The sequence below is a fragment of the Brassica napus genome, chromosome C1, assembly GCF_020379485.1.
Source record: "Brassica napus cultivar Da-Ae chromosome C1, Da-Ae, whole genome shotgun sequence".
NCBI lineage: Eukaryota > Viridiplantae > Streptophyta > Magnoliopsida > Brassicales > Brassicaceae > Brassica > Brassica napus.
This window is the reverse complement of record NC_063444.1, coordinates 48,028,865-48,047,000: the sequence shown is the minus strand read 5'-3', so window position 1 is coordinate 48,047,000 and position 18,136 is coordinate 48,028,865. Positions and strand designations below refer to the sequence as shown.

At 35.4% G+C, this 18,136-nt stretch overlaps 4 protein-coding genes and 1 pseudogene across 6 annotated transcripts; 1 reads left to right on the top strand and 4 right to left on the bottom strand.

Moving 5' to 3' along the window:
* Window positions 1–214: 214 nt before the first annotated feature.
* On the bottom strand, window positions 215–4,708 carry LOC106433280 (L10-interacting MYB domain-containing protein-like). 3 transcript variants are annotated; one of them, XM_013874131.3, is made up of 4 exons: window positions 4,481–4,708; window positions 3,686–3,974; window positions 2,663–3,223; window positions 215–1,018 (listed from the first exon to the last, which is right to left on the bottom strand). In XM_013874131.3, exons 1-4 carry the CDS (start codon window positions 4,645–4,647, stop codon window positions 404–406), a joined length of 1,632 nt encoding a protein of 543 aa, XP_013729585.2. In that variant the 5' UTR covers window positions 4,648–4,708; the 3' UTR covers window positions 215–403. The 3 variants fall into 3 exon arrangements, with proteins under 3 accessions (XP_013729585.2, XP_013729587.1, XP_013729588.1); XM_013874133.3 differs by having other exon boundaries at window positions 3,686–3,979; window positions 4,481–4,676; XM_013874134.3 differs by having other exon boundaries at window positions 3,686–3,979; window positions 4,309–4,484.
* A 767-nt stretch (window positions 4,709–5,475) lies between these two features.
* LOC111198254 (probable sugar phosphate/phosphate translocator At3g11320) lies at window positions 5,476–6,296 on the bottom strand. Its single transcript, XM_022695273.2, has 2 exons — window positions 6,054–6,296; window positions 5,476–5,957 (listed from the first exon to the last, which is right to left on the bottom strand). The coding sequence occupies exons 1-2, from the start codon at window positions 6,264–6,266 to the stop codon at window positions 5,811–5,813; spliced, it is 360 nt and encodes a 119-aa protein (XP_022550994.1). The 5' UTR covers window positions 6,267–6,296; the 3' UTR covers window positions 5,476–5,810.
* Window positions 6,297–6,536: 240 nt separating this feature from the next.
* LOC106433251 lies at window positions 6,537–7,088 on the bottom strand (annotated as a pseudogene).
* A 3,694-nt stretch (window positions 7,089–10,782) lies between these two features.
* On the bottom strand, window positions 10,783–12,659 carry LOC106433252. Its single transcript, XM_013874097.3, has one exon. It carries the CDS (start codon window positions 12,183–12,185, stop codon window positions 11,253–11,255), a length of 933 nt encoding a protein of 310 aa, XP_013729551.2. The 5' UTR covers window positions 12,186–12,659; the 3' UTR covers window positions 10,783–11,252.
* Window positions 12,660–12,774: 115 nt separating this feature from the next.
* LOC106433254 (eukaryotic translation initiation factor 3 subunit G-like) lies at window positions 12,775–15,089 on the top strand. Its single transcript, XM_022694148.2, has 3 exons — window positions 12,775–12,786; window positions 13,031–13,529; window positions 14,432–15,089. Exons 1-3 carry the CDS (start codon window positions 12,775–12,777, stop codon window positions 14,977–14,979), a joined length of 1,059 nt encoding a protein of 352 aa, XP_022549869.1. The 3' UTR covers window positions 14,980–15,089.
* Window positions 15,090–18,136: the final 3,047 nt, after the last annotated feature.

Here is an 18,136-nt window from a genome sequence, read left to right as displayed (position 1 = left end):
CTTACAAATTACTTTCCTTAAACAGAAAAATCCAAGAAACTCAACCAGCTTTTGTTATTACAGGTCTACCAAACCAAAGTTTAATTTAAACAAATATACTTTCACGTTTTGAAATTGTTACAGGTCTACCAAACCAGCTATTGACTCTTTCTTGAATAATAAGTAACCAAAGCTCAATAAGCAGATAGATAAAGATATCTTTTAGCATTTAGGAAATCTAAAAGACTACTAATTAATATCTCAAAATGTTGAAAATATATTATACATTGCTCTAGGTTACTCCAACATATTTTAGATATTACCAACAAACATTACAAAAAAAAACTGTCATTACTGAAAAGATAAATAAACAGTTTTGCTTAATCACACACATAAGCAGGGAGGTCATAGTTAAAGGAGGAACTTAAGCAGCATGAGTAGGAGGAGGACCAGCCTGAAGCCTAAGCAGCCAAGAGATTCTCAAACTTGCTTTCTTCAACTGCAAGAAGATCTCTCTGTACTCTTTCCTCAAAAACAAATCCAACGCAAACATGTAAAGATCACTCCCTGGCTCAACCTCTTCCATCGAATCCAAACGCTCAATACATTCACCAATAGTATACTCGCATTGCTTAGCCGACGCCAACGGACTCTCCCTCATCCTCTTGGCCTCCAAAGAGTTAAATACCGGAGTTCCAATCTCAACATCTTGTAACCGAGACTCTGCAAAACCAAGTCTCCTGCGACGAGGAGTATGAGTAGGCTCACCATCATAGTCATCATTATCATCATCATCATCAGCATCTTCGTCATCATCATCATCTCCATCTTCACTTCCTGTGACTGGCTCGTTTATGTAGAGAGTTGATAGTGGCGTTGGGTCATGTAGCAGCTGTGGTGACTCGGAATGGTCTCGTAGTTTCTTGCGGTAAGGACGGAAGTCAGCTTTTCCTGGCTCAATCACTCCTTTAAAAATGATTGCTAGTTTGTCAGCGCAAGGAACTTGTTTCCTTCTGAACTGTGTAGCTCTAGGGTTCTCCTGTATATAAAAAAAACAGAAAAAATATATATATTCTCATGTTGTCTTCAGCTCCAAACACTCCCAGACAAAGAGGCGAAACCGTCTTTTTATTATAAAAAACTACAAACACTTGCCAAAATATTGCCTCTGTTCCTTAAAGATAAATTTTTAGTGTTTTCACACATTAAATCACTGTTCTAAATGCATTATTTTTTGTAATGAATAAGTAATTTTAATAAATTTAATTTTTTTTTGATTGCATAGAAAACATAAGACATATCCTTTATATAATAAATCACAAGTCACTTAGCTAATCAAAATTTGACATTTGGCATAGGTTTTACAAAATCCAAAATCAAAAATACCACGTTCAAAAATCTAAAATAACTGCAAAAAGTTTCCTTATTTTTCTAAGAAATTATCACCATCTCACGTTCAAAACTATGCAACTTCCCATCATCTTGACTATCACATCTCCTATATAACTTCCGATCAACTATTTTTCTCTATTTTCTGTGTCTTTTCCTTTGTCATTTTTATTTGAGTGTTGCAAAGCAGATCGACAAAAGTTTATGATTATTCAATTCAGATTCATCTTTTCTTTTCTATGATTCTTTCTGCATAATTTAAAGTGAAGATATTATGAGAATATATTTCTGTTTTGTAGCTTAAATTATCACAGAAAGGAAAAAAATTCCATTGTCACAAATTTTTGTGTTATTATCGTACACCAGAAGTTATTTTCAAAGTGAAAAGATATTCTTCTGGATAAAAAAGGTATACATATTTCTATTTAAAGCTATTATTTCTAAAAATCTCTTGAATGATCGAAACTCAGTTTTGTTGACATTTCTTACATGGCAGAGAGATAGGCTTTAAGTTTCTGTCAAACAGAAAATGATGAAACTCAAAAGAAAACTTAACCAATGTGTGTGTGAGTAACTCTCACATGTGATTATGTGAAACTCTATGAGCAGACTCTAATTTATTTTCTAAGTATTCATGTAAACATTGTTTTACAGTTTATTTGATTTACTAATCTGCCAGTGATATTTTGTGCAGATATATATTTCATATATGAAAATTTGTATACAGGTAAGTACTTATTTAAGAGATTTAATCGCATTTTACCTACATTTAAAAATGAAACACTTTCTATAAAGTCTATTTAATGCATTACATTGAACAACTAATCTTACTCCACGACATCCAATTTAATTTCCAGAGTAAATGTATTTTTCTATTGTTCTTTATTTCTTGATAAAAAAATATTAATACCAACTTTTTCGTGGATAATATACCTTTTTAATACTAATACAATTATTATTATATATATATATATATATTCTTTGTACAATAATGCTTATTTGCTAGCGTTAAACTAAATATGTGACGATTCATTGATTGTCTTTTTGGTAAAAGGATTTTTTTATTGAGCTTTTTATCTTTATATTGAGTTTTAGCTATCAATAACAACCTTGCTAATATATGAATATAGGGGTTTTATCTTATTTTTGAGTCATTGCAATTTTATGCTCATATAATTTGAAAGATAGTGATATTGACCCATGCGTAGCATGGGTTGTAAAACTAGTATCTTTATAAAACGTATATTTTTCTAAAACATTTATCTTAGTGAAACGGAAGGAGTAGTTTTTTTACCTCTAAATAGATTCTCCAATCCTCTTCTGATGCGCCGAAAGTACAAGTATTTGGATCCCATTTCATGATAGGAGCACCAATGAGTTGACACCATATCTTCCAGGCCTTCCTAGTACAATCCCAGTGGTTTTTCAACTGAGATCTTGTGTACTTTTTCCCAGTGTTTTGATTAATGGTCTCAAGCATCAGTCTCCAGCTTTCCTTTGGATAATGTGTGTTAGGTCTGTTTCCTTTGTAAGTCTCTTGGACCAACAAATCAAGAAACAGCTCGTGTGTGGCTGGTGACCAGTACCCTTTGGAATGAGTCGTTGAGAAATCAGATTCAATCTTCATATCATGATGAGTTGAGAAATTAGACGCTATCTGCATATCGTGATCATCATCATCATATCCAGTATCAACTTCTTGTTCATGATGATGATGATGCCTGCTTCTTCGCTTCCTCTTGCATTTACTGGAACCACCTTCATCATCTCCTACGTTACTGCCTTCAAAGATAATCTCTAGCTTCTTGAGATACAAAGGAGGACTCAACCGAAACGTACTAGCATCAGGATTCACCTATAATTAAATCCAAACAACAAATCATCTCATGCATAGCTTTAGTCCAGGGACGTTTTACCGCAAACCGAAAACCGAACCATAACCCCCGAACCGAAAAAATAGATCATAACCGTTATAAAAAAAATATCTGAATGAGACTTAAGAGTTAGCTACTTTCGGGTTCGGATAATTAGAATCTGAAAATATCCAAAATTAATTAAATATGTTAAATTTATATATATTAAAAAATTATAAATTTTTGAGTATTTTTTCGGTCAACTTTTTAGATTTTCAAAATATTTTTGGGCGATATCGTATATTGGTTATAATCCAATCCGAACCGAAACCAACCCAAAAATTTAGTAAAACCCGAATGGACTTATGAGCATAGTACGGAAAATCCAAATCAACCGAACCTAATCCAAACCCAAACGCTCAGGCCTATATAACCTTAAGAAACACCAAAAAATTCACACATACCTGCACATAGTTAGCCCAGTCTTCAGCAGTGGCACGGAAAGTATTAGCCTCAGGGTCCCACTTCATATCGCTGCACTGAACAAGCCTACGCCAAATCTTCCACTGCTTGCACATTGTGTCCCAATGATTCTTGAGCTGCTTCTTGTTAAACCTCGCCCCCGTCCTCTCCTGAAAAGGTTCAAATAAATGCTGCGTTCCAGGTTTGTTCCCTCGCAGCTTCTGCTCCACGCATAGCTCCACGAATACTCTGTGGTATTCAGGTTCCCACGCAGCTTTCCCCTTCATAACTCTTCACTAAATACGCGTTTAATATAATTAAGACAAGGGAAAAAAAAAACATTAAGTTTATGTCTGGTTAGTGTCTGAATCTTAATGTAACCACTAGATAACCTAATTAAATTGCAATTGCTTTACTTGGAAACATTACAGGAGTTTGTATCCACACACAAAAACATTAGTTTCTTTCCGACACAAGATCACATCATGTCTTAATACAGAACTAAACCTCTGGTTAGTGTCTGAATCTCAAAAAAAAACATTACAAAAACTTATATCGACTGCAAATGCATAACAGTTAAGCAATTTAGGGTTAGCTCTTGACGCTAGATCCACAGATCTTTTACCCTAATCGATTTTGCCACACACTCATCGCATCACGATCGCGAAATTGGGTATCGCACGAAACGCTAATCGCACAACGAGATGGAGAAGCCATTAGAGAATGGTCTTTCACGGAGTCTTAGCTAGAAGAAGAAAACGAGAAACGCGACTGTAAAGGAAAACGTGAAACGTTACCGGAAATTAGAATTGAGCGGTGAGAGCGATCTGGTGAGACCACAATTGTGGCGGTGTGGCTGCAGAAAAAAACGGAGATCGCAATTTTTTCCCTTCGCTCTCTGTGATTTTGGCGTTTGCGCCGCTCGGGACGGAGCTTTCTGGCTCTCTAAGGCGATTTCATTCATACCGGTTAAGCCGGTTTACTTTATTGGGAAACGTCTTTTTGTTGTGTTCGACAGGTTTCAACCAACAATATGTTCAACAGATTTCCTCATCAATTCAATTAATGTTTTATGTGGATTTTTTTAGTGTTAATTAAGTAGATGGTTTTGATCAAAAAAAAAAATTAAGTAGATGGTCAAAATATTAAATTGAAGTAGATAAATGAATTTATTGATTGTTTGGTTTTATTATTATATGATAAAAATCAATTTAGCCACTGACATAAATTTACCACTATATTTTTATAAAGTTCTATGACATTACTTTTCATAGGTACATGCACTGATGCACATATACAACTGGCCTTTTATCACTGCTTGGCTGGATCATTATAGCCAGAATGCTCTCTTGTTCTCTGGATAAGATTCAAGTGTTGATTGTTCCATAAGAATATATGGCTCTCACATTGTCTAGTCTCATTTAGTTATCCTTGGTCTAGAATAATCTCTTGATCAACATATAAACTGAGCATTAATATAACAGTCATTGCAATACAGCCCCGGTCTTTGACGAAACCAAGTGGGAAAAGTAACCATCATCAACAAGTTTCCGGTTTTGTTTACAACCGGTTTAATAACAGATAGGTATCAGCTTCTAGTGAGCCCATTACCTTACTCCTTTAGTCAGTTTTCTGCTTGATGAATCTATGACTGTTTGAATAATCCAACCTGTGAAACGTTTGCTGATGACATCGTGAATCAAACCAGATCGAAACATTCAGCTGTCACTACCGAACTTTGCCTGAGATAATCCTGGAACTACAGAACATAAGTTGGATACACAGAGACAGGTGAAAGAAAAGGCCTGTCTTTTCCATTAATTAATCAATGTTAATATTACAAAACTAGATGTAAAGAATCTGACAAAAAAGACTAAAACGAAGTTACTCTTAGGAACAACAACCTACGACAAAAGCTGTAGAAGATCAGTAAACAAAAAAAATAACAAAGAAGAAAAAAAAAACTTATTTGAGAAGTCCTGTAAATGATTGCTTTAGGTACTCTGATCCTTTGGTGTTGTTAAATGGACCAAAGATGCTGTGTAAGGGTTCTTTGTTCACAGCAAAGGAAAATTGTCTTGTGTTGTTTACCTGAGGGGCCTAACAAATAAAACGAAGGTTCTGTTGTCATTTGCTTCGCTTCTTGGCTTCACTGTAAAGGATAACTCCGCAGACCGTGAGCGAGTAGCCCAACATTCCAGTCACTGAGACAGGATTCTTGAATATCAGAATCGAAACCACCACTGCTACTGCACCTTTGGCGTTTCCTAGCACCTATCATAGAGAAGTTCATCATTCCTTCTTATAAGAGGCAGAATGGATTTAGATGATGGTAATGTATTATGTATAGAAGAGATGTCTTGTTGTTACCTGCAGAGTCAGAGCGCTTGTGTGTTTAGTGACTAAGAAATTGGTCAAGTTCACGAAATAAGCGAGAGCAGAATTGAAAAGCAGATACCAAACGATTCTAAAATCGTCTCTGGCAAGTGCGATTGTAATGCCAACAACGTTCTTCTCCATGATGAGTGTAGCAGAAAGAAGGAACACAACAGCAATGGGAGCCATGTACAGGAGGAGATTCATGGAGTTTAGCTTCTCCCTTCAAACAAAATTTCATTAAACACTTGCAGCAAAAATTAGATAAGAGTGTCAAGACTATAAGCATACACGCCACACATAACGAAGAACAATTCCTCTTCTAGGCAAAACTTTTACACATCACATAACGTTCATATAGTGAAATGGTTGAGGTAAAGTAACGAACTTTACAAAACTCAGCAGCTCAATGCTCAGAGCAACCCCAAAAGGTTCCCTAAAGTGAATTGTAAGTATGACCTATAAGACACAGCTCCATAAAACAAACACATTTCACTAATTGGATCATCACCCATCTGAATATTCACAAGCAAACTCAAAAATTCAAAAGAAAGATCACATTTTTAAAGTTGTACATTGCCCCACTAGCAATGACAACACCAGTAACCACAGGGACCAAAGTGACGTAAGTCAACCAAGCCTCCCTCTTCAACGTGGCGGTAAAAACGGCGTCGTAGCCCCTCTCGCCTGGTTAAACGAAACGGGCAAAAACCTCAGGGAGATGTTCCCGAAGACGACCGACACGCAGAACACGAGGCTCAGCGCCGCGATCTTGAGGAGCTGGACGCGGGACCGAACCGTCTGCATAGGGACCATCCTCATCCACGCGATGGCGAGGTAGCTGAGGAGGGAGCACGACGTTATGTGGCACATGGTGAGGAAGATCGGGTACTTGAACCCGTAGCTGCTCAGCAGGTACTTGTTCAGGAGCAGTACTCCGATGTTGGACCAGTACCACGAGGCGACGAGGCCGATCCGACGCCGACGCCGACGCCATCTGGAAAACGACGTCGATTCTGGTTTATTAAGTCAAATCGATCTGTGGAAGAAGCAGAGAAGGTCGATGAGAGACCTTTTTTTTTGGGGGGGGGGGGGGGGGGGCAGCAGATTGATGAATTTAATGCGTTATGTTATTTTATAAGATTGTCATAGATATGAGTTTTTCGTAAATTTAATACTTCAATAAATGCATCCATAATATTATTAGATACTAGTCGTATGTGTTTGAAATTGTTTGTGGTGATATTTTCACTTTACATTTTGATTATCAGGTTTTAAAATGGTTCTAAAATGGTGTGGTGAGTTTTCTCTGGCTAGTTTAGGCCCTGTTTGTTTCTCCATCCGGATGAGCGAGCTATTTGGATGAAGCTGAGAGTTTTGTTTGTTTAGGCACTAAAAGTGCAATTCATTCAGATGGATCATCCAATGACTTTCAGAAATTTAGGCTTAATTTTAAAGTCCATCTAGCTGAACCAATTTGGATCATTTGAATGGAGATGGTTCATTCAAAATGGTATAATGTCTATTATGCCCTTAATGTAATTCAAAAATTACAAACCTAAACATAATACCATTTTGTCACACACGAAAACTGACAAAACCACAAAAACGCGTTTTCCCGCGAAAACCTAAAAACAAATTTTTCACGTCAAAACCCCAAAACGCATTTTCCCATCAAAATTGGAAAAACGTGTTTTCATGCGAAAATCACAAAAACATGTTTTCACGCCAAAACCCCAAAACGCATTTTCCGCTAAAACAAAAACACGTTTTCCCGCCAAAATCGCAAACACGTGTTTTCCCGCCATAACCTGTTTTCCCGCCATAACGTATTTTCCCGCAAAAATTGCAAAAACGCGTTTTCACGCCAAAACCCCAAAACCGTGTTTTCTCGCAAAAATCGCAAAACGCGTTGTCCCGTCAAAATTGCAAAATATCGTTTTTCCGTCAAAATGAAAAATCTTCTTTTCTCGTCAAAACCGAAATTTTTACCTGCCAAAACAAAAAAAAAACGTGTTTTTCCACCAAAACCGAAAATCTCATTTTTCCGCAAAAACTGCAAAATGTGTTTTCCCAACAAAATCGCAAAATCTCGTTTTCCGGCCAAAATCGAAAAATTTCATTTTCCCGCCAAAACTGCAAAAACGCGTTTTCCCGTCAAATCGCAAAATCTCGTTTTCCGGCCAAAATCGAAAAATTCCGTTTTTCCGCCAAAACCGAAAATCTCGTTTTCCGCCAAAACCGCAAAAACGGGTTTTCCCGCCAAAATCGCAAAATCTTGTTTTCCGGCCAAAATCGAAAAACCCGTTTTTTCGCCAAAACCGAAAATCTCGTTTTCCCGCCAAAACCGCAAAAACGCGTTTTACCGCCAAAATCACAAAATCTTGTTTTCCTGCCAAAACTGAAAAAACCCGTTTTCCCGCCAAAACCGAAAATCTCGTTTTCCCGCCAAAACCGCCAAAACGTTTTTTCCCGCCTAAATCGCAAAATCTCGTTTTTTGGCCAAAATCGAAAAGTGCGTTTTTCCGTTAAAACCAAAAAATCTTGTTTCCCCCCCCCCCCCAAAACCGCAAAAAACTCGTTAATTTTGAAATAATTCTAATGTAAATATATTAGATTAAATAATTAAATATAATATAGTTAAAATTAATATCAAATATATTGTTAAATCAACACATGGGTGTTTTGGTAATTTGTTTACTAAACTCATTTAGATGGAAATGAAAATAAAGAAACAAACATAAGATTCATTTAGATGATTCATCTAGATGAGCTATTTGGATGGACAAACAAACAGTCACAAAAATCTGAATGGATCATCTAAATTGATCATGCAAATGAATCATCTAGATGGAGATGACAAATGGTGAAACAAACAGCCCCTTAGTAGAACTTATTAATGTTTTCGACATATGTGTGTAATAGTGACTTGTTCCTCTGATAGCTATAAACACGTTGATTGTGCGTAAAATTTAGTAAATTATTTGGTCCACTTATATTTTTGGAAAGCCATTGCATTATTTATGAAAAAGTTGGTTTGGATTTTTCAATTTTATAAAGCAAACATATTTCTTAAGAACTATTATTAGCTTTATCGTTGGTTTAATTAAATTTAACATAATGTTTAGGATTAATAAAAACATGTTTTAACTTTCGTACTACAATTTTGTGAATGCCATGAGATAACTTTATAATCATTTAAGATAAAAGAGTTTTATAGCATCATATACCAAATGAAGAGAGAAAAGGTTTCTTTCATGTAACATAGTAAATACTCTGTTAAAGTTTAGAATTGAAGAAATGTTAAACTCAAAGGTACAATAATAAAATTAATGGAGAAGATAAAATTCATGTTTTCTGTTAAATTTCTAAATATGGTAAATTTTATAATATTTAGATTTTTTGATGATGTGTCAATTTGTGATTCTTTACTTGTGGTGTGTTTCCATGAGAAAAACAATATTTTACTTTCCTAATAGAAATATATTTATTAGAATTTATTACTTTATTAAAAAATTGTGATTTGATTATGTAATAATTATTGCTGTGTTTTTTTTTCAGTTACCACGTGAATATTTTCAATTTGAACTTAGTAACCACAAAAGAAAAAACTATCCATGATATTTTTTTTTTATTTCCATTGGTTGGTTTTGATGTAACGTCAAAAAAGAATATAGTGAATGGATTTTGTTTTTCTCGTTCTTATTAAAAAATTTAGTTTTTTTGTTGTTTTATATTTTGGGTCAGAACATGTTATAATTTCAATAAATTTTTATTTTTAATCAACTTTTCCACCAAATTCAAGTTCTATAATGTATTTTTTAGAGAAAAAAACTATTGCTTATTTTTTATATCTCCACTGCCCTCTCTAGTTATAATAGAAGATTGCGATAATAGAAGAAGATCGTGAGACGAAAGATGTGCAGAGACTTGTCTTCGTGTTCATAAATATAGTAGTGTAAAAAATTGGTGAGGAACACAAAGAAGCTAGAAGGATGAGGAATTCATCGATTGGTAATCTGCTATGACTGATGTCGTTATTAAGAAAAAACTATTTAATTGCCGAGGAGTGGAGGATTGGAGTTAATTCTGGCGGAAGAAGAAAAAAAAGTGATGCGAATATAATAGCAAGTCATGAAAGGTTTTGGGTGATTGGCTTTTGCCCTATTTTAAAGATGGTTTGGCTATAAGAGATTAGAACAGTGTAGGTCTTCATCACATCGAGGACACTTTTTTATAGGTCGAGCTTCTATATGTTACAAACGTAAATCTGAATAAATGAGACGGAGTAGGAAGAGTGGTGGGTGGAGTTTAATGATTGAATTAAAGCAATAATTTAAGAAAGGGAGAAACGTTACAGGAATTCTCATTAGAAAAGATGGCTAACAATGAGTTACGGCGTCAAACTGGAGAAGAGCATAAACCTAAACACCAGGAGGGCCAGAAAAATGAAAGTATTAAAGCTCAATGAATAAACAGAAAGTCCGACTACTCCTCCACGAGTTAGAAACACATAAAAAACTCCATGAATTAGAAGCAAAAAAAAAAAAAGCTCTCTCTCTGCTCGACACTTGTCGCAAAATGGAGGTAGAAGAGATGACGTGACGCATTATGGAGAGTTTCTCTTCTACTTTATTATTATATAGATTTCTTCCGTTTAGCAAAGAGTGTCGTTTTAAAATTTTATTTTTGTTTCATTTTTATCTTTATTATTTTAATGTTTTATTAAAAAAATTATTTAATGTGTGAACAAAAAATAAAATGGAGTTTTTAGATAATTTTTTAATATGCGTGCAAAATTTCCAAATGAAACTACTTTTAAACTTTTTTTAATTGTTTGATAAGAATAAGATTGACTTAAATTGATTCATCGAATAATAATCAAAGTGTCATGAATGTATGAAAGAAGGAAAGGAACGTCTGACTTTACTAGTTTTGATTTCCTCTTCTGTTTTCTTTGTTCTTTTTTTTGATACTTACGGACTATGTTTATCAGTTCGGTTTGAATTTGATATGGATTTTTTTGAAATATATGTAGTTTTTTATATATAAAATAACAAAAATGTAAAAAGATCTTTTATATTTAATAGACTCATCACAAATTTTAAAACAAAGCTAAATAGCGATAGGTAGTAACTAATCTTCTAAACAATAAATATAAAAACCCCAGAATCTGAATAAACAACTAGATCTTCATGAATATTTGGTGGACGAAACAACTTTAAAATGTATCTCTACTTCCAAAGAACCTAGATTGTCCAAGTAAACCTTCTCAAGATTAGCCAACGACACAAATTTATGCCAGCCCCAAGTTGGGATGGAGTTGCCGAACCTTTGATTAATCTTTTTAGTCAAGTGGTCGCATCCAAACGGGTCGAGAATTCGCATATCACACTGCACGTAAGTCTCCTCACCTGTCTTCACTGTTTCATCATCGGCTATATGCAGAAAGAGGGACAACCATGCGGAATATATAGTGTTTAGGCCTTTAGGATACAGCTTAAGCACCCAATTCCTTCCTCCCACTAAGATCTTGCTTGATACGTAGCAATGCTCTTTCAACTCAGAGAAGTTTTCGAGCGTCCAACAGAATTTTGTATTGGAGTATTCCTGGGTATTGGAGACAACTTCCCAATTGGTAAGTGGAACCATCACATCAACGCCAAACTCACACTGAACATCTCCATCAAATACGTATCCGTTTTTAGGATCGTTGAACGTATCAAGCGGAAGTACTTGCGGAAACCCATGCACCGGTCTTAATGCATTGAACTGCTTCTCTTCATCGTCTTGAATAGTAAAGTATTTGTTTTCTTTCTTGTTGTAGATGAAAAAGGTGAGATATGCCAAGATAGTGGACGAGGCGCTTTCGCTATCTAATTCAACGTACATTGAGACAAACCCTGTCCCGTTGTCTTTTTCGTTTCCTTTGGGATATACAACCAACTTCCAGTTATATTTGCCGGAAGAGAAGGTACGGGATTTGTATCCGTCAGTACCGGAGAAGAGAGTCTTGAGTTGAGAGAGGCTTTGGATCTTCATGGAATAGGTAGAAGGAGGACGATGTCCAAACTTGCTAGTAATGGTAGAATCTGATACGACCCATGACTTTTCTGTTTTCAACATTTTTTTTTTTGCTAAGTGTTTTCAACATTATGTTGCAGTTTATGAACGAGATAGGAAGAGAAAAAAAAAACAAATTGTTAGAGGATTTAAACCAACTTTATGCGATAAAGGTCACAAGACGAAGCAATAAAACACTCTTTTTAAATTGCTAATTCTCTTGATCTCTCTCTCTCTCTCTTTTCAATCGGATGCTCAAATCAGGTCTAGACGTCTTATATTTATACCAAAAGCTATTGCCTTTCCTAATCCCATTAGCTTTTGTATATTTTCCTTTTCTCTTTATCTCTGATTTGTATATTTGATATAATTTCCTAATCCCATATCTCTTTATAAAATCAGCCGACACATTACACAAAAAAGAAATAACATCTTCAACTCCTTGCTGGACTTGGTATGCGGGCCTGGAAAGCCTATATTTTTCCCATCACAAATATAACAAGAAGGCAAAGCATATGATCGATCAATCGTGTCTCGTTTTATTTTAAGCGAAAATATCACTTTACAACTAGGAAAAGGAGTTCCTGTTTTGAGTAGAAACTTCACAATGTAGTCTGATGAACAAGACTATGAGGAACATCACAAGTAAGGAATGACGTGTCAAGTGTGTGTGTACTGCCATGACAAACCATCACCATTCTCTAGCAAAGCATTTTGCATTCATACATTACCAACCTTCATTTAACATTTTTATATAAAATAAAACAGGATATCTAGACACTTTTTTGGTTCTCTTCATCTCGGTCTAGTACTACTCTGACACATCATCATCATCATCTGCTGCCCGCATACTATTTTATTTCACACCGAGTGTTTGGGCCCATTGCTTAGCTTAACAAACTTTTTAGAAGAAAAAGTCCCCCAAAAAAGTTCGAACACGTGACCTCGACGTGCTAAGAAAAAAAAACAAAACATTTAATTATTTTCCAGAAGAACAAAAACGCTGCGTTTTCAGTCATAGAGACAACGTTACCGGAAGCTCTCACACAGAGATAAAGAAACGAAACCCTAAAGGCAAACAACGACAGCAGAAAACGAGCAAGTTCCGATGGGGAGAGATGGACGAAGACGACGACCTCGACTTCCTCCTCCCTCCCGAGCAAGTGATCGGCCCAGGCGAGAACGGGTTGAAGACGGTGATCGAGTACAAGTTCAACGACGAAGGGAGCAAGGTCAAGATCACTACCAAGTCGCGCGTCCGCAAGCTGGCTTCCGCGCGGCTCAACAAACGCGCAATTGAGCGGAGGAGCTGGCCTAAGTTCGGAGACGCCGCGAACGAGGACGCCGGTGGCCGGCTCACGATGGTGTCGACGGAGGAGATTCTTATGGAACGACCTAGGGCTCCTGGTAAATTCTTGTTCTTTGCTCATGATTTGGATCATAAGACGCACTTTGGTTTGATTGGTTTGGTAATATTTGAGCTGATTCATTGTCTGATACTATATGAATCATGAAGCTTTTAGTATAGCTTCTGTTAAAGTATTGTTCTTTGCTGATGATTTGGATTATAACACTCTAATCACTCTACATTTTTGTAACATTTTGATCATTGTATTCTGTCTTTTGTCTGAATCTGTTCTAGCTTAGTTTATGACCGAATCTAATTCAGTGTCTATCATGAAGCTTTTATTATAGTTCGTTGTAAATTGTTGTTCTTTGGTGATGATTTGGATCATAAAACTCTAATCACCAAAGATTTTTGTAACATTTGATCATTGTGTTCTGTCTCTAGTCTGGTCATTGTCTGAATCTGTTCTAGCGTAGTTTAGGGCCGAATCTAGTCCATTGTCTCATACTATATGAATCATGAAGCTTTTATTATAATTCGTTATAAATTGTTGTTCTTTGCTGATGATTTGAATCATTAAACTCTAGATTTTTGTAACATTTTGATCTTGTTCTGTCTTTTGGCTGGTCGTTGTGTGAATATGGTCTAGCTTTAGGACCGAATCTAATTCATTGTCTGATATTATATGAATCGTGAAGATTTTATTTTTAGGTTTTTAGTTTATTAAAGCTTCACGCTTTTGTTCTGTGAAGCTTCCCCTGTTTTTGTTCTTAGCTTGATGGATAAGTTAGGTTTATCCTTGTGAATGTTAGTTAGGGTTTCTTGATAAACCTCCTCCATATGCGAATGATTGTACTTATAAAGCCCATCGAATGTGATGATGACTGTATTTTTCTTGAAATGTTTTGGACTTTACTTTGGTGCTACCATTAGGATTTAACGGGTGTGTAAATGTTTTTAGGTACCAAAGCGGATGAATCAAAGGCAGCTGGAGACAGCTTATCTCAGCTGAGTAAAGGCGGTGCAGTCCTCATGGTTTGCAGGACATGCCATAAGAAAGGTGATCACTGGACATCAAAATGTCCTTACAAGGATCTAGCTGCACCAGCCGATGTCTTTACCGACAAGCCACCCACAGGGGAAACATCTACCGTATCCGCCGCACCTGGAACTGGCAAGGCCGCTTATGTCCCGCCCAGCATGAGAGCTGGTGCGGACAGAAGCGCTGGTGGTTCGGACATGAGGAGGAGGAACGATGAGAACTCTGTGCGTGTGACTAACTTGTCTGAAGACAGGCGTGAACCGGACTTGATGGAGCTCTTCCACCCGTTTGGAGCTGTCACGCGTGTCTATGTGGCGATTGATCAGAAGACCGGAGTGAGCAGGGGGTTTGGTTTCGTTAATTTCGTGAGCAGAGAAGACGCTCAGCGAGCTATTAACAAACTGAATGGCTACGGTTATGATAATCTCATCCTCAGGGTTGAGTGGGCCACTCCTAGACCCACCTAGAAATGTTTTGAGCCCTTCTTATTTTGGTCTTTGGATTATTGTTTATCGACCGGTTTGCTTAGCTTGGAGATGTTATATTCATCTTTAATGCATGATGCATGTTTTGATTATTCAAAAGTTTTTGAATGTTTTGATCAATTCTAATAGTTATGCGATAAAAAATAACAAAGATGTTCCTGTCCACATACAAAGTGTAACAAACACTTGTGTTACTAGAAACGAATAAATGTACAAAATAAATATGCATCCCCCCAAAAAATGATTGCCACACTAAACTCGTTGTTAACATTTTAAATGGAACACAAGAAACTCGCGTATGTGTAATGTAATTTTCGTCAGTGCTATAAAGTAGCAAAGTAATAAGACACGAGAAGAGACAGCATTATGATACAGAGAGAAATAAAGCGAGAGAATAATTGAGAGAGAGAGGTCAACGTCAAATCTTCTAAACCAAATCTCACAGAGACAAATGGACACGTGTCGTTGTTTGATTGTCACAAGTAGGCATAATCTTATCTAAGAATCCACTTGTGCTGTGTCCCTCTCATTCTCCAACTCTGATTGTTTTGCCCTCTCACTCTTTCCACCAACCCAACAGGCAACAGCTTGACAAATCCATCATTGCGCAGTTTACAACATTATGCTTATTGCAATCTAATACTAGTTTTTGGCAGAGCCCTTATCTTTTGATAGTGAAATCTCGACAAACTGTGTCGTATTGGACTATAGGGTTGATTTATCTTATGTTGGTAGATTCATACATGTTTGGTTTAATCCAAGAGCTTTGAGTTACGACAGTTCTTGCTAATTTTTTTTTTAAACTTTTGACAGTTTTTGAAAGTTTCTCTTGTTACATCGTGTTTTCACTTTCTAACAACGATTATATAAGTTTGATTGATGTTTAAGATAATTAAATTTTATTCTCAGATTGTGAATGTGTTTCCTTAATCCAAGAGCATTTAGATTGTTGATTAAATTTAATACTTAAAAATAAAGATTAGTCGATAAGTAGACACTCATTCATCTTGCTCGACACAAGACAGGCCCGATTAATACCTAGCAAACTTGTAGACATTATTGTGCATGTTTAGACAACATGACTGAATGGAAGATGATTTTAGTATTTAATCATTGTGGCAACTGGCAAGTGGCAAGTAATGGACGGTTTCAAAGTTGATATAATATTATGTTCAACTTGATATTATTAATCTAAAAGAATTTGAGGATCCCTTTTCATTTTCTTGTCTTTCACTCGTTCCTTCCTAGTTGATATAAATTAGTCAACTATTCCAAATCCGTTTAATTATTGATTGATTCCAACATTAACTGACAATTAAGCATTACAATGTTGGCCAGAAAATTCTCTTAATTATCTTACATTAAATTAAAATAAACACTTTAAAATCATTATCTTTTACTTAGATTCCAGCCGAGTCTCCTCGAAAAAAAGAATTAAAAATGTTATCGTTCAACTAAAGGTAAAACTTGAGAATTAACATCACAAAAACCATCTCCAATGCTTTATTCTATTTTTCTTTTAAAATAGAATAATATCTAATAGAATTGAATGTTGTTCCTATGGTACTCTATTTTAAAGTAAAAAATAAAGTGATGAATAAAAAATAAAAAAAATTACTCTATATATAGAATAAAAAATAGGTTTACACTATCATAGAATAGAAAATAAAATATCATTGGAGCATTTTTACTCTAAACAGGAAAAAATAGAATGAAATTGGAGATGCCCAAGATCCTTGAAACTTCCATCCAAATTAATTTGATTCATTTGTGATTATATAAAATAATGTATTATCCTTGAATATTTAATAACAATGGCAACATTTTTTAAATCCTTTATTCAAAAAAAAAAAGAAAAACAATGGCAAAAACGACACGCTACGCCACGCCAGTGTGCGATACCAATAAAAAATTGATACGTAAAGATTCGCACCAAGCCGGTCTGTATTTAAACCAGCTCGTACCGGCTAACATGCATGCAGTAAAGGTCATGCTTTATTCTAAAAATTTAGTATTATTATTATTTTTCTCTAAAAATTATTTTAATTGTTGAAGAACAAGTATTATTGCCTCGAGCAGTTTATTTTTCTCTCAGTTAACGTAATATACTTGTTTACATTTATATTTGTCAACACAAAGAGAAATAAAAATAAGTGTATATATAATACTTCATCCATTTTTAAAATATCTATATTCTTAAAAGAAAATTTGTTTCAAAATTATACATATTGTTATGAATCATGAAATGGATGGTACATAACGTAGACCATACAAGTTCAAGACTAGAATCCATTGGAAATTTACGTCCAGCCACATGGAAGACTCATTCAACCTTAGTCTTTATGAGTTTGACCATATCATTATGTAGAGTATCTTTGTAATCAATTATTCCTTTGACTCCACCTTGTATGAACCACTATATATAGTGGTGTAAGCAATAAGAAATATACAACACATTCTCACAAACATTCTCTCAAATCTTAACACGTTATCAGCACGAAACTCTCTCCACCTGAGCAAGCTCTCCGCCGGTGACCTCCTCTCCTCCGGCCAGCCCCACGCCGGCCACTTCTTCACCTCTCTCCACTATCTGCGGATCATCTTCCTCTCTCTCTTAAGGTGGTCCATTCAGAATCCTTGTGGTGAAAAGGTAAAATAATCTAACCCTAAAATCTAAGAACACCACATATCTGAATTTTGATTATAAAGATCTATATGAATCTGAATTTTATATGAATCCTAAAACTTATAAAACAATAGAAATCTATAGATATTATAAAAGAGAAAAATCTGTAGATCTAAAATCATCTCAAATATTAATCTTGAATCCATGATTTATATGAATCATGATTCTAAGAACCTTTTGAATCATAAACAAAATTATTGAAAGATTGCAAATCCCCTTAGCTAAAAGCCATTCATAAAACCGGCTGCTCCTCTCTCCTTTTGTCATCTATGTTTCCGGATTTGATGAAAGATTAAAAAAAAAAACCCATGATCCAATCTTTTGATTGGCCTAATTACCAGATGTGAAATCATGAATGTATAATCTGGCCTAATCAAAAACCCCATCAAAATCCTCAATCCAAACTGATGTGATGTTTGCCAAATAAAATCGGTCATTACACACATCAAACTT